We start from the raw sequence: 24598 nt of genomic DNA, 5'->3' as shown, positions 1-24598 counted from the left end.
ATTTTTTTATTTTTATTGATTTCAAAGAGGCAGGGAGAGGGAGAGAGAGAGAGAGAGAGAGATAGAAACATCAATGATGAGAGAGAATCACCGATTGGCTGCCTTCTGCACGCCCCCTACTAGGGATCGAGCCCACAACCCAGGCATGTGCCCTTGACCAGAATTGAACCCGGGACCCTTCAGTCCGCAGGCCAATGAGCCAAACCAGCTAGGGCAAAATAGTGTCTTCTTTTAACTTCATTTCCCTCTTGTTTACTGGAGAGGTTGAGCACCTTTCATTTGTTTATTTACCATTCAGTGTTCTCTTCATTGAATTCCCTAGCAATATTCTTTGCCCATTTTTCTATTGGATTGTTGTCTTTTTCTTAACGATTTATAGGAGTTCTTTATATATATGGATACTAATCCTTTGTTGATTATAGATGGAGTCTGCATTTTGAATAGGCAACCCAGTTGATTCAAATGTGCTTTTTGGACCACCCATTGAGAAACTCTTCTATAGAAGTTCTCATTGTAGAATCCCCCTCTTTAATCCAAAATAGTTTGATCTAATTCTTTAAGATCCCAAATAAGTAGATGGAAGCTGTAATGTTTAATTAAAATGGGATACAGATGGGAGAAAATGACTCAGAACTGAGGTATGCTGATCAGTATGTACTTGTATTCTTGTTAGCTATTCATTTAAGTTACTCTGTTATCCTTAATATTTGAGAGTGCTCATCCCATTTTGTTCTGATAAGTGAACATACTGTGGTTTAATATAAAGAGTGTGGGCTTTGGAATCAGAGATCTCAGCTCATATTCCGACTGTGTCTTTTTTTAGCTCCACAGCCTCATGCCATCTACTCAGGTGTTCATTCTCCTAACTGGAGATAGAAGATTGGGAGAAAACAACAAAAATAATAATATCTTGTCATACGCAGTAATTATGAAGATGAAATGAAATAATGAATGTGAAAACATTTATTCCAGTGTCTGATAGAAAATAGGTTTTAAATTTTATTGTTCTCTCTCTCTCTCTCTTTTTTTTTTTAACCTGTTCAAGTACATTTAAAATATTACACTTTAGGAAACATGTTGGTAGCTTACTGGTTTTTCTGATTGCATTTAGTCAGATTACATTTCTGATTACATTTACTTTTCAGCCTGGCCCAGTCTGTGGCTTCATGATATTGCTAATGAACACTTTCTGTGCCAGGCTGGCCAGCATTTGGTTTACTGTGATCAAGTTACTTATAATGATTTGCAGATGCTTAAGCATCACAGTGATGGTTTTGTAGTTCAACATACCCTGAATCCTTCCAGGAGCTTGCAGAGCTAGAAAGCGCCCTCCAAGAGCAGCATGAGGTGAATGCATCTCTGCAGCAGACCCAGGGAGATCTCAGTGCCTATGAGGCTGAGCTCGAGGCTCAGCTGAAAATACGTGATGCTGAAGCCAATCAGCTCAAGGAAGACATGGAAAAATTAACAGGTCTTAGCCAGGTAGGTAAGAGCATAAAGCTGTCTAGAAACTAAGTAGTCTGTGGTCTTAACATATCAGTCTTCCTTTAATGTAATGTAAAATTGAATACTTCTTTTTTTAAAATATATTTTATTGATTTTTTTTACAGAGAGGAAGGGAGAGAGATAGTTAGAAACATTGATGAGAGAGAAACATCGATCAGCTGCCTCCTGCACACTTCCTACTGGAAATGTGCCCGCAACCCAGGTACATGCCCTTGACCAGAATCGAACCCGGAGCCTTTCAGTCCCCAGGCCGACGCTCTATCCACTGAGCCAAACCGGCTAGGAGCACACCAAGGATTTTGATGCAGGTGTTTGAGGACCACAGTTTGAGAAGTATTGGTGTAAGGGGAAGTAGAGCAGTAATTGTTGGATCACTCACAGAGCTTTTGAAAGGAGGTACTGAACCCCCTATTCCCATGGAGATTCTGATTTGGTATATCTGGGCTGAGCTGATTTTGATGCTTACTCTCCTTTAAGTATCAATATTTAAGGAGGCATGCGAAAAAAATTACCTTGGATCTTTAAATTTGGAAGTACAAACCTAAAATTGAGCGGTAATAAAACTATAGCTAGCAAGGGACTGCATATATATGTAAATTTCTTTTTGCCTTTTTAGATCATAAATTATTGTTATTTTGTGTTTTCATATCATTGCTTCTTATGGCAATAGTTAGAACAACTAGCCCTTCAAGCAGAACTTGAGAAGGAGAAGCAAGCCCTCAAGGATGCCCTCGGAAAAGCCCAGTTCTCAGAAGAAAAGGACCAAGAAAATAGTGAGCTCCGCAAGCAACTTAAACAGCTGCAGGTAGAGATTTGCTGGTATAGAACAGAGATTTGCTGGTATAGAACCTTTTGAGCTCGGCGTGTCAGCATTTTGAAAAACCCTAACTTAACTCTGGTGCCGTGTCACATATAGAAATTTTTTGATATTTGCAACCATAGTAAAACAAAGACTTATATTTTTGATATTTATTTTATATATTTAAATGCCATTTAACAAAGAAAAATCAACCAAAAAAATGAGTTCGCGTGTCACCTCTGACATGCGTGTCATAGGTTCGCCATCACTGGTATAGAATATATTCTTACATGGGACACTGAAAATGTTGACATTGTTAGTCAGCAACTTGACAGTCTGCTCTAACATGTAGTAAGCAACTTGAATTATCTATATATATAAAAGCCCAGCAGCCAAACAGTGGACCAATCAGAACGACCTGTCGACCAGTTGCTATGACGCTCACTGACCACCAGGGGGCAGATGCTCAACACAGGAGCTGCCCCCTGGTGGTCATTGCGCTCCCACAGTGGGAGTGCTGCTCGGCTGACCGAGATGAGTGGCGCTCCCACAGCGGGCCGATCCCTGCAGGCCACGTCCTCCACCAGTGCATGAATCCGTGCACCAGGCCTCTAGTTAGAAAAAAGAAATTCTAAGTGGGACAGTATGAAAGAGAGTCTCTGTTCCCTTGTGATCCCATTGTTCTAAAATTACTAATGTGCATATCCTTAGTGGTGTTATGATGGTGCAAAGAGATGGAGGCAATGTTAGTGTAAACTCATGGGCAAGAGCAATATCTCAAAAACTCATGGGCAAAAGCAGTATCTCGTGTTTTTCCTAGAAGCACATTTGTCATCAGACTGAACTAAAGTTATCAGGTTGGTACCTTCTCTTTCCACTGAAATATCTATCCAGGAATTTAGCTAGAGTGGGCTGCAGTAGAACTTCTTAACTATAAAGAGTTTTTACAATCCCTGTCTCCGAAAGAATGCTATTAAAAATGCATCCTTTTTGCATTGGTGGAAGTTTTCTTTGGCCAAATATTTTTATAGCTGCTGTCACAATGATGTGACCAACTGCAGGAGAAACAGGTGGACAGGATTTTCCAGATAACTAAACTCTCAAAGAGGACAAATGTCTGAACAAAGTACCTGGGTCAATACTCAGTTTTCAAATCTGTGAGGTCAGGGGCCGCTTGGCTGACTGGAGTGGCAGCTGTTACCCTACCCCAGAAGTGAAGGGGCAGAGTTGCTCTGGTTTGGGAAAAGCTTCCAAAAAGCTTCCAAAAAGTCATGCAGGTTTATAACGAATAAGACTAAGCTCATCCAAATTCTCTTTCTCCAATGCCTTGAATATTTTTTCCTCAAAGTTTAAGGAAATTTAAAAACCTAGAATTTAATTTTTACTCCTATCAGTTCAACTCCTGAAACAAATAACATAAAAGATGTACATGTTTTCTATTTCTGTGTGTGTATGTGTTGGGTGTTCATCAGATTATTTTTTATTTTTATTGTGGAAAATTTCAAATAATCACAAAAAAGAGAACAATCTTATGACCTTTTATTGATCCAGCTTTAACAATTCTCAACATTCTGCCATTCTGTTTCAGTTAGTGTGCTTTTTTTTTCTTCTGGAATATTTTAAGGAAAATCTCATGCATCTTTAGTGTACTCATAAATACTTCAGTATACGTCTATTAAAGAAAAGGACTAAAGTCTATTCTTCAGGGGCCTTCTCCAAAGTAGAAACTGAAGCCAGCTTTCCAGGATGCTGGCCCATGCTGTGAGACTATCTTAGAACTCATTTCTCTGGTTGTTTAACCTACTAACCTGCTACAGAGTTCAAGTTAAACTCTCCTCACCAGTCTTTGTCAGAAATCATTTAGTTGCAGTGAATTGAAACCTACTAATACTACCCCAAGAAAGGAGATGGCCTACCAAGAACCAGAGCTGTTATAACAATCTTTCAGAGGCTTCACAGCCCTCTCATTTGTCATTCTCCATCTGTTTGGGCATTGCATGTGCTCCAACATGGATTTCAGCCTTGAACTAGCATATTTTTGTAGGTCCAGCTCTTATGCAGACCTGCTGTACTGGATATTGGTTCAGTATCTGGAAAGAGTGAGAACTTGTTTTCAGTGGATTGACTGACCTTGGGTCAGATCACCTGTGGCCAGGATTAAACAATAGTATAAATATAGCCCCCTCAGGGCATTGGGCAGGGACAGTTTACAGATAAGATGACTCTAGGTATGACAGGCACTTAACAAGTTCATTGTAATTCTAAATTCTCTATATTTTAGTTCCCAGTGTTACACTGAGTTTGAAGTAAATTGATCACTCAGGTAGGTAGGGAAATAAATTTAATAGTTTTTCATATTCTAGATTTTGCTGTTTGCATTCCATGGTATTATGTTACATATGGAGGCTTATGTATTTATTTATTTATTTATTTTTAAAATATATTTTATTGATTTTTTTACAGAGAGGAAGTGAGAGGGATAGAGACTTAGAAGCATCAATCAGCTGCCTCCTGCACACCCCGTACTGGGGATGTGCCTGCAACCAAGGTACATGCCCTTGACTGGAATCGAACCTGAGACCCTTTATTCCCCAGGCCGACGCTCTATCCACTGAGCCAAACCGGCTAGGGCTGGAGGCTTATTTAGATTCAAGTTAGTTTTTGGCAAGAAGACATTCGTAAGTAGTGTTGATAAGAACGTCTTTTTGCATCACATCAAGAGACATCATAAGTGCCTGGTTGTGGCTTTTGTGACTTTAGATTGATCAATAGATTCAGATATTGTTAGTCCGAGTGGAAAGGGTTAAAAGAATTAGTAAAAGGTATTGAATAAAATTATCATATGGTAAGTAATACAGGGTCTATATGTGTATGTGGTATATTTTCAATTTTTTTTTGCTAACTTACCTCCTCATTTTACCTTCCTTCACAGGATGACAATAACCTATTGAAACAGCAACTTAAAGATTTCCAGAACCACCTTAACCATGTGGTTGATGGCTTGATTCATCCAGAAGAAGTGGCAGCTCGTGTTGATGAGCTACGGAGAAAACTGAAATCAGGAGCTGGGGAAATGAGGTAATGGAAAATCAAGACCTCCAAGAATACGGTGGGCCGAGTTGTGAGGGTTAGTGATGAACTCACCTTTCCCACTACTGTAAAATGGAGTTCTTTTGTAAGCTTTTCCTTTATCATATTTCTGTAGTTGAGACAAAAGATTACTTAATCAAATTGTCTGTCACTGATTTTTTTTTTACATATTAAACATTTTATACTTTTTGGTATTATTTCATTTTAAAAACATAAAGGTTTTAAGAGTAATTCCAGAAAGTTCACTGCATATGGTTAGGAAGTAGAGACGCTATGTTCTCCTACTTTAAATAGAGAACAAAATATCAGATGAAGCTAAGGCTAATTTAAATATATGAAATGGACATTTATTCTTTGAGCAAACATCATTTTAGCCTGTGTTTCTAGGGTGACTAAGAGTCATTTGATAAAACAATGGTTTGCATTTAGGAGATGCTCAGTAAGTTGTTACGGATTGACGCCAGTCCCATTCCACACAACTTTTTTTATTCCTGCACTAATATTACCAGCATGTTTGTACCCGGCATCTAGCATCAAAATAAAATGTCACATTTATACCATCTTTTTTCTCCCTTACCAGAATCCATAGTCCTTCAGATGTCTTAGGGAAAAGTCTTGCTGATTTGCAGAAACAATTCAGTGAAATTCTTGCATGCTCCCAGTGGGAAAGAGAGGAAGCACAAGTAAGAGAGAGAAAACTCCAAGAAGAAATGGCTCTGCAACAAGAGAAACTGGCAAATGGACAAGAAGAATTCAGGCAGGCCTGTGAGAGAGCCCTTGAAGCAAGAGTAAGAAAAGGGCAAGAGGCAGCTGGAGGGAAGTGTTTGGCAAATATTCAATTTTTTCAGCAAATTACAATGCTCCCTTTCTCGTGTAAATAAAGTATAAATGTTATTTTCACTCATAACAAGTCAAGCTGGGTGTGACTGAAATTCATCCCTGAATATGGCTAGTGATGTTAAAATCAGGCTTCTTTGTGAAACTGTGTTTTCCTTGTCCTAGAAGCCAGGGAGATGTTTCTTAACAAGCAGGCAAATAATGTCACATCGCTGGAGTATAGTATGGTGCCAGAATTGGATTTTTCTTGATGTAATTATTTAATGAGACAAGCATTAAAATGGATGCTAGAGAATATTCAAGAGAAAACCATCCCCAGTAACTATTGAGTGCAAAATTTTGTTACATTTTTTAGTAAAATGAAATATAATTCCCTCAAAAGCTTTTATTTTGCTTAAAACATAGTTTTGCTTAAAAATCATCTTTGAAACTCCCATTTCCTCACAGATTAATTTGGATAAGAGACAACATGAAGCAAGGATCCAGCAGTTGGAGAATGAAATTCACTATTTGCAAGAAAACCTGAAAAGTATGGAGGAAATCCAAGGCCTTACAGATCTCCAACTTCAGGAAGCTGATGAAGAAAAGGAAAGAATTCTGGCCCAACTCCAAGAGTTAGAGAAAAAGGTGGGGTAGACTAGGAAAGTGAGACACATGAGTTCCTGCTGCTTGTCCTGCCCCCAGCAATCAGGCCAGCTGAGAAAGGGGTGTGATCCACAGTTGCCTCTGGCTGAATTGCTGCCATGCCTCCCCCCGCCCCCCGCCCCTCCCGTGACACTGACTGAAGAGAAACCTGGATGCGTGTCATGAGACAATGATACCATTATAGATGCAAAGAAAGAATTAGAATGCTATGAAGTGACTTTAGAACTGGTGAGGTGGTAGTTAAATGCTATTGGGATGACTTTGCCTCTTTCCAACCCCCTTGCCCAATTGGACACATCTGTGGGAAATTACTTATAAACTTCTCATCTTTCTTTCTAACACCCTGGCCTCTCTTTGAACTTCTCAATCCTACATAACCATCTTCTCCCATTGTCAGATCCTAGACCTTGTCCAAATTGTGCCCACCACCTTTGAAATCACAAATTGAAGCATCACTCTTACCATCACCTCTTTTCTTACCAGCACCCCATGCTGACATTTTTCAACATTATTGAGAATTTCACTACATTAGCCCCGCCTTTTCTGTTTGTTAAGTCTTCCTATCTTTTCCTCCTTCTTCAACTTAGATTCCACAGTCTACCACTGTCGCCATTTTTGCAAATATCCTCAAATCCCTTGCCCTTTTCTCCTGTCTGTATTCTCTGACAAAACTGCAGCTGTTTGCTTTCTTTGGGCTTGCAGACATGCTAAGTATTCCTGGAGGATAAGTCGCCTTTCTAGGTATAGTGGTATCACTATAAACTCTTGGTTAACCTACCTTAACTGGGGAGCTTTACCCTTTTCTCCAGTAAGCTTATTCTCCTCTGCTCTATTGTTTCATGTCTTCTCACTCCTCACACCTACCATCTCCCTTCTTCCAGCCTCAGTGAATGACTAGCCTCATACTGAGAACCCATCAGTCCCCCCAGTCTTACTGAGCCTGCCTCCAAAATATATCTGGAATATATGTATTATGTCCTTCTCCAGTGCCACCACCTTCATTCAGCCATCTATCTGTCTTCTGGATACTTGCTGTGACCACCTGACAAGTCTCCCACTTCCGCTAATGACCCTGCTTCACAGAGCAGCCAACATGTTCTTTCAGAAATGTGAATTGGCTCTTGTCAGTCCATCCATGTCTCCCCCATCTCTAGTAGTTTCTGTTGTACTTAGTATAAAGTCCAAAATTCTTAAGGTTATGAGGCCCTGCATGATTACCTCTGTTTAGTTCATTCCTTTTCTCAGTATGCTCTTTTTTTTAAAAAAAATATATTTTATTGATATTTTACATAGAGGAAGTGAGAGGGATAGAGAGTTAGAAACATCGATGAGAGAGAGAAATCAATTCAGCTGCCTCCTGCACACTCCCTGCCGGGGATGTGCCCGCAACCAAGGTACATGCTCTTGACCGGAATCGAACCTGGGACCCTTTAGTCCGCAGGCCGACGCTCTGTCCACTGAACCAAACCGGTCAGGGCTTTTTTTTTTTTTTAATTATATTTTTATTGATTTCAGAGAGGAAGGGAGAGGGAGAGAGAGATAGAAACATCAATGATGAGAGAGAATCATTGACTGGCTGCCTCCTGCACACCCTGCACTGGGGATCGAGCCTGCAACCCAGGCATGTGCCCTTGACTGGAATTGAACCTGGGACCCTTCAGTCCGCAGGCCAACGCTCTATCCATTGAGCCAAACCAACTAGGTCTCTCAGTATGCTCTTTCTTTCAGCTAATCAAAAATGCCAAGTTCTGTCTTCCCTCCTGGCCTTCGCGCCTGCCATTCCCTCCCCTGGACCATGTTCTTCCACTATTCTTCTTCCTGGCTGCTGCCTTCCTACCAATCTAGGTCTCCCCGCTTTTCTCTCAGACCGTGCTCTGTTCTGTCCCTTAATAGCACTAATCACAACTTTAGTTATTGTCTCTGTAGGTGTTTAATACGGCTCCCCTAAGCTCCTTGAGGGCAGCAGCCAAATCTGTTTTCTTTGCCACCGTATGCCTACTGCCTGACTCAGTGATTCAAAGCAGGTGGTCTGTCACTTGGTGATAGTGCCAAGAAATGTTTTCCCAGTCAGTGAATGAATTTATTATCACTAAGATTCTTGACTACGAAGACTGATTTCATTCTAAGTTTCTCTTACAGTTTTGAGATGATTTTATTTATTCATTCACTTAGTGAATATTTATGGAGCACCTACTATGTACCAGGTATTGTTCTAGGCATGGGATGTGTAGCAGTAAATAGTACCCCTGCCCTAATATTAATTACATATTAACTCATTGTTACCAAATGATTCATATGTTTAATTAATATTTCTTTTATTTTAGAAGAAACTTGAAGATGCCAAATCTCGGGAGCAGTTTCTTGGTTTAGATAAAGAATTAAGGAAACTTAAAAAAGCTGTGGCTGCCTCTGATAAGCTAGCCACAGCTGAGCTCACCATTGCTAAAGACCAGCTTAAGTCCCTTCATGGAACTGTTATGAAAATTAACCAGGAGCGAGCAGAGGTGAGTTCACATGTACAGAACAAGTTTTCACCAGTGCTGCTTCTGTCAAAAAACATAACAACTTGTATTACTGATCTTCTTGTAGACTTTGGCTATTTATTAAACCATTATCAAATTGTATATTTCCCTTCAGGCCTGCAGATTGTATTTCTCCTCTCACAGCCCTGCCATGGGTCCTGCACTCTATTGAGTCCTGAAAGGAACCATCAAATGAAATATACCATCCCTACCTCAAAGTGTAGGGATCTGCTTAGGGAGATAGCTATCTTTGCAGACCCAAATGAAGGTCTTCAAGGCTCACCATGTAATCCTCCTGAATCTCAGACTTTTCATCTTGTGCAGTCAGATGATTAATATGTTACCTCATAGGGCTGTTATGACTCCTGGCTGAGATAATGTCTGATACAGTCTTTATAGAATGCAAATGCTAATGAGATTAAGACAGTAGATCTTAGAAGAGAATCTAATGATGAGAGTCCAGAAAGACACCAGTCATGGAAGACTGTAGAACCAATGAAGGAAAAATTGAGCCCTGCTCACTTCTGATGCAGCACCCTACTCCACCCATAGAGGGGTGGAACAGCCTGCCAGGTGATGGGAACAGCAGAGGACAAGGTGGGACTTGGCATCACATAAACATGGGATAGCCAGGCAGGCAATGTGATGAAATCAGAGGAATCAAACCAGGAGGAAGAAGAAATGAAGAAAACAACCTATGAAAACTGTGGGGCCTTTCTCATACCTCTGTCCCAATAGGAGTTGCAGGAAACGGAGAGGTTCAACAGAAAGGCCATGCAAGCAGCCAGGGATCTGACTCGAGCAGAAGCAGAGATTGAACTCCTACAGAATCTTCTCAGGGGGAAAGAGGAGCAGGTCAGTGCTTGTACCTTGAGACCTCCTCCTGATTGGGTCCTTGTCAGTTCCTAAAAGACTGATCACTGGAGGGGATATCACAAATGATTTTGAATTGCAATCACTAGTCAGTCAGTGCTTTATTTTCTGTGTGCCAAGGATAGTGTAGTTTATAAGGAGTGAGGCAGTTTCCTCATTAGTAAAGTATAAGTAAAACTTCTAGAATTACAGTCAGTGGCAAGAATAAGTGCATATGTGAAAGAATATTCATTGGGAACTTTGTGTGTCTGATTTCTCAATAGTTTCGTATTGAGATGGAGAAAGCAGATGTAGATACCACAGGAGCAGACTCACAGGTGCTGGAAATGGAGAAGCTGAATGAGACCATGGAGAGGCAAAGGGCAGAGATTGCAAGGCTGCGGAACTTACTAGACCTCACTGGGGCCGGTAAAGTATTGGCCTTTGATTGTGGTAGTGGTACTGTAGTTCTAAATCAAAACATTTTTTTTTTTTACCTTTAGCAAATTTATTTAACTGTTTCAGATCAGTTTTATGCTTGATTTACCAGCTGTGATAATTAGCTTAATAAATAAAAGCAAAGAATCAAAATGTTTATGTAAGTACAGTATTGTATTAAAGGATTTGATCACAAAGAGATAAGAGATTTATTTTTGTATTTTCAAAATAAATAATATTTACAAATCTGTTTATTTTCTTTTTCTGGCTTACTTTATAAGTGAACAACAGAAGGCTATGACTGTGCTCTTTAAATGTTAGCTAGGCAGGCTGAAAATCAACTTTGAGGAATTGATAAAAGTCCTTGACTCTCATGGAATCACTTGTATAGAGAGGAAGGAAGTAGATGGTTTCATAGACAACTTTATATAATGGCTTTCCTTTACAGATAAAGGAAACTTTGAAAACATTTTGGAAGAAATTGCTGACCTTCGACGTGAAGTTTCTTATCAGAATGATTACATCAGCAGCATGGCAGATCCTTTCAAAAGACGAGGCTATTGGTACTTTATGCCGCCACCATCATCATCAAAAGTAGGAAGTCTGTGGTGCTGGGAGTATATACTGAATTGTCTTGAAGAAAGTGTGACAATGTTCTTTTCCCAAAATTTGTGAACAGGGTTCAAGAACACATATCTAGGCTAAGCCATGCATTGAGGTTCTTAAATGTTTTCCATATTTGAGATGAAAATAGGGCCTTCCCAAGGAATGTGGCAATTGCCCATTCATACGTAGGTGGTATAGTGTCGGGTCCCTGAATGGGAATCCTATAAGGGGATAAGATGACTTGAGCCCAGAGAGCCTGTTAAAACGTGGGTATAGAATTGTACAGATACTCAGACGGAAAAATAGGCACCTGGGTTTCATTTCATTTTAACTAACATTCATTCAGTGGTTACTGAAATCTAGTGCTAGGCAGTGGTGGGGGACCATGTTGAATGATATAGCCCCGGCTCTCAAAGAGCTCATGGGCTGGCAGGGAAGGCAGGCACACCAATGTAATTACAAAGCAGTGACATGCATGTGACAGCAGACTTGACCTGTGTACTTTGGTTGCAGAGAGGTGTGAAGGCTTTACTTTGTGGGGAGTTCAGGAAGGAAGGCTTCACAGGCAGGGTGGTGAAGTCAACACTTAGCAACCAGTAAGGGACTGGCATTTAGGAAGGAGGGAACACCTTTTGTGGAAGTAACTTGTGGGGCTGTAGGGTTGGATGGGAACAATGAAGGTGAAGCTGGAAAAGTAGATTGGGGTCATGCTTTTTAAAAAGGGCTTTAAAAATCCCTTGCACTTAATTATGTAGACCTTGGGAAACTGAGGTTGTATGTAATATGATCAGAGCTATAGTTTAAGACAAATAATTGGGCTGAGTATGCAGGCTAGACCTGTGGTGGCTGAACTCTCTGTGAGGCTGTTTGAACACAGTCAGGTGAAGGATAGAGACCAGAGCTAGAGCAGTGGGACTGGAGCAGAAGAGATGGCATTGAATGATGTTCAGGAGACAAAATGGTAGGGGCTTGAGACCTGAATGTGGTGTGGAGAGTGAGGAGAGGACTGTAAGAAGCACTCCTCGAAAGCAGAGGGGCTGGGTGACATCTTGCCAGATTCAGCTGACAAGCAGCAGTCAGAGAAGCAGTGTGACATGCTAGGTCCTAGGGCTGTGTAGACTTAATCAGCTCCCCAAAGAGCAGAGTCTGAGATTCTTCACTCAGAAAACTAAAGGAAACCAACATCCTTGGCACAACCAGGGCTGGTGGTGGAAGCAGTGTGGGTGAGGATTTGGAGGAAAGACCTACATCTGGATAGACCATCTCCTTAGGAGAGAAAGAGTAGCACTCTAAAGCCATGCCAAACTCCCAGGGCAGCAGGAAGCTAATATCCCCAGATTCCCTTGAAAGTTGATTGGTGTTCTATGCCTCAGTTGCTGGGCAATCAAGGACAAGGCAAAAGAAGAGAAACCACCAGGAAAGATAAGTAATGGAATAGTGAGGCAGACACCCAGGCATTTTACCTGACCATGTAATCACATCTCACTTCTATTTGTGAAAAGTGAGAATTGTGATATATAAAAAAATAGTTTTGTTCTCAACTTTGCTACATCTTAATTTTGCTCTAGATTTTATTTCTCCAAATCAGTCTTTTCATTTGTAACTAGAGGCCTGGTGCACGGATTCATGCACAAGTGGGGTCCGGCCCACCTGATTGGGGTGAAGGGCACTGCTCAGGGGAGGGGCCGCAGGTGGTTGGCTGGCCCCACCCCCTGGTCAAACAGCTGTGGGGACAATTTTCATATTAGCCTTTTATTATATAGGCTAGATAGTGTGCTCTACTGTCATTTGTTTTAGGTTTCCAGCCACAGTTCCCAGGCCACCAAGGACTCTGGTGTTGGCTTAAAGTATGCAGCCTCAACTCCCATTAGAAAACCACATCCTGGGCGATCAGACCGGAGGGAAGGCAGTGGACCTCCACCTGCTTCAGGATACTGGGTTTATTCTCCCATCAGGAGTGGGTTACATAAATCGTTTCCAAATAGAGGTAAGTTAGGTCACATAAGGTAGTTGTATTTCTCTTGCCTGTTTAATAACTTTTTATTGGTTCCCTGAAATCTATAAGACACAATCCAAACTCCTTAGCTTGCTCTGCAAGGGCCTCTGTGACTTGGTCTTGGCCAGTGACCTCTTGTCCTTTAGTCTCATCTCCCATCACTCTCCCACATGTCAGCCATATCCAGTTGCCTAAGATGCAGCATGCCATTTCCTCAGACCTCCATGTTTAAGTGCTCTGTTTGGAATGTCCTTTTTCTTCCTTCCTCTCCCACACCTATTTCTACTTATCCAGGTCCTCAAACACCACTTTTTTTATGTTGCCTTCCTCTACCCTGCCTCACCCAGGCAGACTGAGCCGCTTCTTTGCCTGTGCTCCTGGAGTGTGGCAGCTTACATCCTTGAATCATGGCATTAATATGCTTGACTAAAATAAAGGATTAGAAGTCTATTTTCTAAAGCTTTGTGGGAATGAGTCAGATCTGGGGTAGATCCTAGGTCTTTCACTAAGTAGCTGTGTGACCCTAGGCAAATTATTTAGCTAGTCTGAAACTTTAAATCTTTTAAGTGGAAATATGACCTTCTGAGAATTTGTTCATTCAGTACCTGTTTATTGAGTGCCTGCTGTGTGCTAGGTTCTCTGTCATCAGTGATAAACATAGTTCTTGCTTGCAGGGGAGGCAAGTAAGTAAATCAACACCTTAGGGCAGCAGTTCTCAGCCTGTGGGTCGTGATCCCTTTGGGGGTCGAACGACGCTTTCACAGGGGTAGCCTAAGACCATCAGAAAACACATATATAATTACATATTGTTTATAATAGCAAAATTATAGTTATGAAGTAGCAACGAAAATAATTTTATGGTTGGAGGTCACCACAACATGAGGAACTCTATTAAAGGGTCGCGGCATTAGGAAGGTTGAGAACCACTGCCTTAGAGAGTGCTGTGTGTTGTGATGGTGGTAAATGCTGAGAGCTGTGGGATTTCATAGCATATTTCCTTGTACATCCAGCGAAGCAGGCACCCAAATGGTTGCCGAATAAATGAACGAACGAATGAAGACAGGGAAAAAAAACACACACAAACCAATAGATAGTCATAAGAAAAACTCAGGTATCAGCCACTGAAAATAATTTGAATCCCTGTTTTGATCTGCTTTTCAAAATTGCTTTTACCTTTTTTATAGAATTTTATTCTAAGATTTCTGGTATCTGGCCTAAATGCTGCTGTTTTCTGCTAAATTTGTTTATCTAGTAAGCCATGGGAGTAAAACACTTCTTTTTTTCTTTTTCTTTTTATAATTTAAATTCTTTATTGTTTAAAGTATTACATAAGTCTCCGTTCCCCCCCATTGACCTCTCCCCGGCCACCCCCCCCCATACACACACACACACACACACACACACGCACACATGCCTTTCACACACCTCTCCCCCACACCCCCCATCCCTGTCTGTGTCCATTGGTTTTGCTCATATGCATGCCTACAAGTCCTTTGGTTGATCTCTTACCCCTCACCTCTTCTGTTTATTTCTTTCAAGATGCAGACAGTAGAGGAGACAGCCCAGAAGAGAGCGAGCTGGATGACCAAGAGGAGCACCCATTTGTGCCTCCTCCTGGATACATGATATACACTGTGTTTCCTGATGGCTCTCCTGTGCCCCAGGGCATGGCCTTGTATGCACCACCTCCTCCATTGCCCAACAATAGCCAACCTTTCACACCTGGTACTGTTGTTTATGGCCCGCCTCCTTCTGGGGTCCCCATCGTTTATGGACCTCCACCCCCCAACTTCTCCATCCCCCTCATCCCTATGGGCGTGCTGCATTGCAATGTTCCGGAACACCGTAACTTAGTAAGTGGAAAGACATAAGACCCCCTATTCATTCTGCTTCCATGGGAGACTGAATAAGGTTACTTACTTAATAAATTGGACTACTTATGAATGGATTATATCCCCAAAGTATATTTGTAAGGCTGATGTTTAGAACTGAGCAACCATTCTCTTCTTAAAATACTGGACAGGACTTAGGGTACCAAATCAGTCTACAAACCAGGTTTATATAACAAAATAGTCCAGAAAGTAATCATTTTTAGAAAGTTTACATGTTTTTCTAGTGATGAGTACTATATTAATGTGTATGTGTAAATATATTCATATATGAGTGCCTGTACTTATACACATACATGTGTTTATATTTGTTTAGATCCATACACATGTATGTGCTTGTATATAAACACATGGATGAGTAGCACACAGCAAGGTTTTGATGGGGATTACTTCTGGGTGGTGAGGTTTATTATTATTTCTTTCTTTTCATAGTTTTTTCTTGTACACAGAATTTTGTATCTGTTTCTCCCCTTTAATGTTGCAAGCACTTCCCCATGGTTTTACAGATGCTTCTAAATAGTATGACTGCACATTTATTTGTAGGCACTATGGTTTACTGTGTGTAAATTTTTATTGTATTTCGTATTCTTTTCTTAGTTTAGATTCCAAGCAATGATTATTTCCTAATCACTAGCTTACCTTACAACTTTTTGGTTCTAAAAAAAATAAAATTTATTTTACAAGCTCCTCCTTCAAACTCAAGACACCTGGAGCACTTTATTTTTTCCTTTTCTTTGTAGCAGATTGAGAAGAAGGGAAGGTAAAGGACTAGGACACCTGGGTATTAGCCACTGTCCCATTTTAATAGGTCAGACTAGTTTCAGAGGGACTGTGTGCATTAATATGGTTAAAAATGGTAATCATTCACATTGTCTTGCAGTTTTTCAGTGCACATTGAGTTTATAGCAATTCTGTTGGTTCAGTGTTTGATAATCTTTTAAGCTGGTTCTTTTACTCCCCAGTAGTACCCAGCTGTTTCTATAGTTTCCCAGGTGCACTTTTTTTTGTTAAAGAATAATTTATTGATTTTTAGAGAAAGAGGAAGGGAGAGGGAGAGAAACATCAATAGGCTGCCTCCTGCATGCCCCTTATCAGTATAGAGCTGCAACCCGGGCATGTGCCCTGACCTGGAATGGAACCGGCAACCTTTCAGTGCATGGGAGGATGCCCAACCAATTGAGCCACACCAGCAGGGCTCCCAGGTGCACTTTTACACCTCCCTGTAATGTGTACGTGTTATTTCCTCAGCTTAGGTATTTCCCATATCATTTGTTCTCCAAAACCCAGGCAAAACACCTCTTCCTCTGGTCAGCCTGCTCATAAAGCTTCTCTCCCATGTACCCAGAGGAGGGAGAGGCCTGTGTCTTTTCTGCTAGATGCTGAACTCTGGAGGCAGAGGTACCTAGTGAATGTTTATCAACCATAGTTGGACTGATGGAAAAGTCTAAAGTTTTATTAATCTACTCATTTCATCTATGACTTGTGAAAAATTGTCTTGACTTACTTTTTCTTCATATACTGAAGCTTTAAAAACTACCACCATTTTCAGGTCAGACATGCCACTCTAACCACAGTTAACTTCAGCTTTTGGGCAGGAAATCGGGAAAACATCATGTGATGTTTCAATATTGCATTTTTTCTTTGTTCAGGAGAGTGAAGTTTCTAGATTGGAAGACATAATGCAGCACTTAAAATCAAATAAATGGCAACAGTGGATGAGAGTATCCAAGCAGCAGTCTGAGAAAGAAATGGAAGAACTGCATCATAATATTGATGGTCTTTTGCAAGAGAAGAAAGACTTAGAGCATGAAGTAGAAGAATTACATAGAACCATCCAGAAGCATCAACAGCGAAAGTAATTATGAGCCATTTTATTTTTATAATTCAGATGGTTATAATATTTGTTCATTAAGATAACCTGAATCAGTGTTGTCCAATAGAACTGCCTATGATCTTGAAAATGTTCTAGATCTATATTGTCCAAAGCAGTAGTCACAAAGCCACATGTGGCTATTGAGTACTTGAAATGTGGCTAATGGAACTGAGGAACAGAATTTAATTTAAATTAATTTAATATCCACATGGTGATTACCATATTGGACAGTATAAGCTTCAATTCTTTTAGCCAGTAATCCAAATCAGCTCTTCTTGTAGTCCCTCTTGGAAAATGGCACAACCATTCCCCCTCCCCAGTTTCCCTGCCAGGTGTTGTCAACATCTCCCTTTCCCTCACTCCCCCCAGCATCCAGCTAGTCTCCAAGTCCTACTGACTGCTCAAAAGAGCTCTGAAACTGGACCCTTCTTTGATCTCCACTGCACTGGCCTTTAATGAGTTTCATCCTAGGTCATTGCATTAGCTTCCACACTGGCCTTCTACATCTTAGTCTCTTTTTTTTCTTCTACCTGTTGACTTGGTTACAAATCTCACTGTGCCACTCTTCTATGTGACTCTCAGTCCCATCAGAATATACCCCACCCACCAAGATCTGAATCCCGCCTGCCTTTTTTATCTTGCTGTCCCACACACAGTGTTTGTTCTGGCTCTACTTACTTTGCTGTGGGTTCCCCAAGCACCACATTTTCTTCTGCTTCCCCACTGTTACACATACTGTCCTTTGTCTGAAATGGCTTCATTACTCTAACCCTGCCTAGCTCCTACCTGTCTTCCAAGACAAAGGGCAAGGATTCCCTTTTACACAAAGCCTTTCTCATCTTGGGCTCTCACAATTTGGGGTTGGCAGCCTTGGGCATAGTACTGTTCATACCCTGTTTTAAGGAGCAGAGGAGGACGGTAGCTGGCCCTCCCTTTCTGTGCCGCAGCACCTGGCGTAGGGTCTGTGAATGAATGCAGTATCTGCGGAGTGGGTCACTTATGTAGAAGCTCCTCTTCTGCAGTAGGCCATGGATTATGACAGTTCCCCAGTTTTTGTCATTTAAGCCAGACTGGCCCAAGCCACCAGGGTAGAGGGGAGTCCTGTGAAGGACACAGAGGTGAGTGAGATATGGTCTCTGCCTTCTAACAGACCTGGCAGGGAAAAGCAAAGCCCTTGGGATTAGATGTTTGAGGGTTTGGGAATGGTTATATCTATTATTTTTCTAGGTGTATATGTGAGGGATAATTTTTGAGGAGGATGGCAAGGCAGTGGGATATCCACTTCTTTTCCCAGATATAAAAGTGTAACTTAAATAATCATTTTAGGGAATTTGATAACACAAAAATGTTCAAAGGAAAAAGTAAAAGTTTCTGTATACCCCCATTTAAAGATAATCTGTGAATATATCGGTGGATTTACTTTCATTTTTTTTTTGCCATAGATGGTCTTGTTTTCAAGTAATTTTGTCAAGATAGCCTTGAGTTACCGAACCCTGTGTCATGTCAGATATTGTCACCGTGTTTATTCTAGCAGAACAGACAAAACTAGGCAGTCTTTGGGGTAACTGTGTCTTGAAGGATAATTTTGAGGGAATGGATAATTATTGTGGTAGTAGTTTTATTTTATTTTTATTCCACAGAAGAATAGAAATATCAACATTGGTTTAGGCTCCAAGTGTCTGTATTATAACACTTAAAATACCTTGATGTGCATGTATATGATTTTTTTTTAGAGATTTCATTGACGGAAATGTGGAGAGTCTTATGGATGAACAAGAAATGGAAGAATCACTCAAGCACCATGAGGATATTGTAGATGAAATTGAGTGCATTGAGAAGACTCTTCTGAAACGTCGAGCAGAGCTCAGGGAAGCTGATCGACTGCTGGCGGAAGCTGAGAGTGAACTTTCATGCACAGAAGAGAAAGTACGTTCAGTTGTGGTTTGGGGTGAGACAGCTTACTGTTGTCAGCATGAAGGATTAGAAAGAAAATGTGATAAGATTAAAGTTGTCCAAGTCAGACAGCCATGTTCTAGGCTAGATGCTGCTAGTTTAGGAGCTATGAAAATTTGGGCAAGTCATTTAAGTCCCTGAGCTTTGCTTTCCTCATACTTAAATTCAGATTAAGAATACCAAGGCTGTTTAGTATTAATTAAATGAAGTAGCATATTTAAAGCTTCTGAAGTCATTAGTTCCTAACACTTGCCACCTCCTTAACTATGTGAGTCTTTGTTTATTTGGTTTGATATCTGTAATTATTAAATATGTCAATCTTATCTATATATATGTAAAAAGCCAGCGACTAGAATGCCGTAACAACCAGAACAACCAGTCGCCCACTGTGGCCAGTGAAACAGCCTGACTGGGGGAGTGGGGCTGGCCAGCCAATCTCCCATGGCCCCTCCCCCAAGTCGGCCCTGCCCCTGATCAGCCTCTCCCACCCTGATCGCAGGCGGGGCATCAGGCCAACCCCCCCAAAGCCCTTCCCTCTGGATGGCCTGGTCCCCTATTGGGGTGGGGTTCAATTAAGGGTGGAGCCGGCCGGGGGGAGGGGCTGCAGGAGGTTGGCCAGCTGGCCCCACCTACAATGGGCCCCCACCACCCTGATTGGCCCACAGCCCCTCCCCCCAGTTGGCCCTGCCCCTGATTGGCCCCCCACCCCAATAGGGGGCAGGGCTGGCTGGCCAACCACCTGCAGCCCCTCCCCCAGGCTGGCCACACCTCCAATGGCCCCCACCACCCCAGTTGGCCCTAGGCTCCTCCCCCCAGCCAGCTCTGCCCCCAATCAGCCCCCCCACTCCATTCAGGGACAGGGCCACCCAGCCAAACAACCATGGCCCTTCCCCCAGGGCTGCTGGTCCCTGATGGGACCCCTCACTCCATTCGGGGGTAGGGCCAGCCAACCCACAGCCCCTCCCCATGGCTGGCCCTACCCCCAAACAGCCCCCACCACCTCGATCGGCCTGCAGCCCCTCCCACCAGCCAGCTTCGACCCCCAATTGGCCCCACACACACCAATCGGGTGGGGCCGGTTGGCCCACCACCCGCAGCCCCTCCCCAGGCCATCCCTGCCCCCAGCCAGCTCCCCCACTCCAATTGAGGGGGGCCCGCTGGCCAATTGCCTGCACCCCTCCCCCCAGCCGGCCCCCACTGGCTCCTTCCTGACAGGCCTGGCCCCGATTCACCCTGATTGGGGCCAGCCAGCCTGACCCCACCTGTGCACGAATTCGTGCACTGGGCCTCTAGTATTTTTATAAAGCAACATTGTACCTTACAGGACTCCTAGTCTTACTTTGTTCTCTTAAGTTGATAAGGATATAAAAAATCAAATATTTTTTGGTCTGAGATAATATTGGATATTTTATTTATTTTTATTTTACCTTCCTGGCAATCATGTAAAGTGATTGTTAGCCAGTTGACAGATATAGCTCAGAGAGGCTGTTAACTAGCCCAGGATCACACAGTTAAAGTTCTGTCTTACCAAGTGACCTTTTTTTTAGCTAGAGGAGAATTCCAGGATAAAGTCCCATCCCACATGGAGCAACCTCAGGAATTACTATTTTTATATTGTTATTTAAAAATGTACCCTTTGTAATACTTTAAGCAATAAAAAAAAAAAAAAATAAAAATAAATAAATAAATAAAATAGTAATAAAAATAAAAATGGATCACTTTAAAGAACAGAAATCTATTACTCAAGAATGGAAATGAATGATTTATTAAAGAAATTCTTTGAGTGATGGTTTTAATAAGAATGGAAAACTATCCTCATGTCTTTTCAAATGATCAGTTCCTTCTTCTATCACATGTTACATTACTGTGAGAGGAAATAGGTGTGAGCAGGACTAGAGAAAAACTTATCACTGGGATATAAAAGAAAAAAAATTGATGATACTAATTAGTAGGCAGAGATTATAAGTGAACCAAGACTAAGTTCTTCTCCCTTCATCTTCCCAAAATGACTCAGGGAGGCAGCTTGCTAAGGAGAAAGAGGAAGGGAGAAATGCTACATTTTGTAAGGAATGTGCCAGACAAGTTAAAACTTGACATAGAAGGAGAAAAAAAAAAACTACTTGAAAACAGTGGCATTCTGGAGTGCATACTGAGCTGTGTCCCATGCTTTGCTGATGAAACTAACAGAAACCAGCCCCTGTAGGGGGCATGCAAGAGGCAGCTAATCAATGATTCTCTCTCATCATTGATATTTCTCTCTCTCTCTCCCTCTCTTCCTCTCTGAAATCAAAAAAATATTTTTTTAAAAGTATTTAATATTTGTGTTTGTCAGCCATAATTAAATCATCTTCAGATTATTTAGGTTTTACCTAACATGATAATAGCTAGAGTACAGCCAGCATCTCTGTGTGCAGGGAATATTAGTAAAATCACTTCATTGCTACTTAATTGGGTAGATATTTTTCATTGAAAAAAGTAACATATAATAATATTACAGACTATTTCTAAATAAGATCATCCAGTCTCATCACCCTCAAATGATTATTTTTATTTTTGCATAGCCTTTCTGTCTTTGATAACACAGATATAATTTTACATAGTTGCTCTTACAGTGCTTGTAAATTTTTAAGTCATCATAATATCATTAACATTCTCCCATGTTGCCACATTGTCACTCTATTTTAAAGGCTGCACAGTATTCCATTGTGTTGATACATTAACACTTGTTGAATCTATTATTTGTCCACTTACATGATTTCAATAAACATCGAGCATTTCTGTGTGGTAGTTCTTTACTTTTGAATTTTTTTCTGAGAATTGGAGAGCCAAAGTGAATGAACATTTAAAGTTTTTCTGTATTGCCTTGTTTGCCAAGAGTTATACCAATTTACACTACCAATAGCTGTGAAGTCTGTAACTGAATTGCTTTTAATGATAGTTTGTTTTCTAGACCAAAAATGCTGCTGAAAAGTTCGCTGATGCCAAGAGAAAGTTATTGCAAACCGAGAAAGATGCTGAGGAATTAGAAAGGAGAGCTCAGGAAACTGCTATCAACCTTGTCAAAGCCGACCAGCAGCTCAGGTAGGTGGAATCCTTCAGCCATTGATATATTCAGTGAGATGAATGAAAAGTCTAGTTCTAAGAGGATAATAACTGACTTATGATAAATAGTGCATGTTAAGTCTAAGGGCCTTGGAGGAATAAATTGATGTTTTAGATTGATCCAGGCTGACACGAAGGATTTGGAGCAGCACAAAATCGAACAAGAAGGAATCTTGGAAGAAATAAACAAGGTTGTTGCAGCAAAAGACTCAGACTTCCAGTGTCTAAACAAAAAGAAGGAAAAACTGACCGAAGAGTAAGTACTACGGCCTCTATGGGGCTTCAGGAGCTTGTGCTGGTAGACAGATTGGGGGTCAGTCTCCATTTGGATCTGCTCTATTATTTTGTGCTTTGTAGGTTGCAGAAACTGCAAAAAGACATCGAGGCCGCAGAACGCAATGAGGATCATCACTTGCAGGTCCTTAAAGAGTCAGAGACCCTCCTGCAGGCCAAGAGGGCAGAGCTGGAGAAGCTGAAAAGCCAGGTATGGCAACAGATGCCTTGAACAACCAGTGCATGCTGCTTTGAAACCTACATTCATGTGATGATTAAAAAGTAATACATGTTTGATTGTAGAAAAGACTGGAAAATACAAAATAAAACTTAAAGCATAAATGAGGCTGTATATCGTAGAGGTTAAGAGTAGAGTCCAACCCAAATTTTAATCCCAACTCAGTAAAACATGCTATTGAATAAAAGAACAGGATATACTCAGATCGTTTATGTTAAATGTGTTTACTTATGTTTGTATTTTTAGTCTATACCAAAGTACAAAAGGAGTCGTTTGATAAGGGAGGGCTATGCTTTTGGTATGATTTCAGTGATTTTACATATGTGAGTTCAAGGTCTTTATTAGGCACTTCATGCCTGTTTCCAAGCCTGGCTTTTCTCACTCGTGCAACCCGGATAATTAGAATTAGGCTAGCTCCTAATGTCTCCCCACAATTTTTAGGTTGTGGTCTTTGTCAAGCTTTATATTCTTCACTTTTCTTTAATGCAGGTGACAGCTCAGCAGCAGGAGATGGCTGTCTTGGACAGGCAGTTAGGGCATAAAAAGGAGGAGCTGCATCTACTCCAAGAAAGCATGGTCCAGGCCAAAGCTGACCTCCAGGAAGCCCTGAGACTGGGCGAAACTGAAGTAACTGAGAAGTGCAATTATATTAGGGTATGTTTTCCAGTGGATTTTCTTAAGAGTCCTAGGATAGTGCTTGGCTACAGGTTTATTTTGAGATACTTTTATAGGTTCCCTCCAAATGCAAATATAAATTTCCAAATCTTGACTCTTCTGTATCATCAGTTTGGTGGCGTGTTGTATAGCTATGCTGTGCCTGTTATATGTAGCTCCCCAATAATGTTTCCTGGACGTTCCCAAGGTGTTCTGCTCCTGTACTTTCCTCATACTTGTTCTTTTCCAGGAATTCTCTTTCTGTGTATGTCCAGATCCTACCTATTTTTTTTGGTTCAGGTTCATGCCACTAAGACTTCCCTGACTTTTTCTTTACCCTGAAAGGAGTTTCTCTCTCTTTTGAATTTAGGAGCACTCTTCATGTTTCCTAGGGCATCTTAGCCTTTCCTGATCATGTTTATGTCCCCAGCTTTACTTCCCCACAGGGCATGAAGCCCTTGGAGGGCAGGAGAGATATTTGAATCAGCCTTTTTTCTCTACAACACATTGCCTTGCACATGGCAAATGTTACATATACATTTTAAATGAAGAAAGTATGTTACTTTCTTACTTCTACTATACAGAAATATGGTAGTGTAAAATACAGTGTTGTTCTTGACATAAAGGGCAAAAATGAGCTTGTTTCCAAATTAGAATTTTTATAAAATGAGACAGTAACAGAACTGATACTAGTTTCCATTCATAATTTTGTGAAGGTGGGAGGTGACTTTTTATTTTTAATTTTTTTGCACAGGAAGTAAAATCTCTTCTGGAAGAAATGAGTTTTCAAAAAGGAGAACTGAATATCCAGATTAGTGAAAAAAAAACTCAACTTACTCTTATAAAGCAGGAAATTGAAAAAGAAGAAGAAAATCTTCAGGTAGTTTTAGGGCAAATGTCTAAACATAAAACTGGTAAGTTTAAAGGAAAACAATCATATAAAGTCTGAGGTTGGAAATGTCTATATTCCAGGTCATAGAAGAAAAACAAATAGTCAAATAAACTTCTTTTAAAAGTTAATTTTACAGATTATAAAAGGAAAATGATATTTTTTTCTGCCATTCAAATTGATAGTTTATTTAAGAGCAAAATAATCATATTCCTTGCTGACCAGGTGTGGTGAAAGCAGAACACTTACTTGTAGGATATTGGTCAAAGTATAAATTGGAACACTCTCCCAGTGTTTCAAGACTCTTACAATTCATACCTATTGCACCAGTTAGCCCATTTCTAGTTATCTAGAGAAGGTAAGCATTTATGCCCATCACAGGAATATTTCTTTTTAAAGAGAAGCCTTTATTTCCTTGTTTCATAAATTAAGCTGC

The 24598-nt window shown here is 40.9% G+C and overlaps 1 protein-coding gene across 1 annotated transcript in view; it reads left to right on the top strand.

Annotated features, from left to right (window-relative positions):
- Nucleotides 1-24598, top strand: part of CNTRL (centriolin) — a 76960-nt gene that overhangs the window by 36203 nt on the left and 16159 nt on the right. The window contains exons 15-32 of the mRNA XM_081104291.1: nt 1306-1482; nt 2177-2311; nt 5238-5383; nt 5976-6183; nt 6680-6859; nt 9202-9381; nt 10138-10254; nt 10536-10680; nt 11138-11283; nt 13093-13282; nt 14831-15144; nt 16830-17035; nt 18787-18979; nt 21957-22087; nt 22224-22364; nt 22466-22592; nt 23109-23273; nt 24028-24187. Of these exons, the coding sequence (XP_080960417.1) occupies nt 1306-1482; nt 2177-2311; nt 5238-5383; nt 5976-6183; nt 6680-6859; nt 9202-9381; nt 10138-10254; nt 10536-10680; nt 11138-11283; nt 13093-13282; nt 14831-15144; nt 16830-17035; nt 18787-18979; nt 21957-22087; nt 22224-22364; nt 22466-22592; nt 23109-23273; nt 24028-24187 (3061 nt within the window). The remainder of the gene's footprint in view (nt 1-1305; nt 1483-2176; nt 2312-5237; nt 5384-5975; nt 6184-6679; nt 6860-9201; nt 9382-10137; nt 10255-10535; nt 10681-11137; nt 11284-13092; nt 13283-14830; nt 15145-16829; nt 17036-18786; nt 18980-21956; nt 22088-22223; nt 22365-22465; nt 22593-23108; nt 23274-24027; nt 24188-24598) is intronic.

The sequence above is a fragment of the Myotis nattereri genome (assembly GCF_964212035.1).
Source record: "Myotis nattereri genome assembly, chromosome: 12".
Lineage (NCBI taxonomy): Eukaryota > Metazoa > Chordata > Mammalia > Chiroptera > Vespertilionidae > Myotis > Myotis nattereri.
Note: the sequence above shows the minus strand (reverse complement) of the source record. Positions and strands in the feature narration are given on the sequence as shown.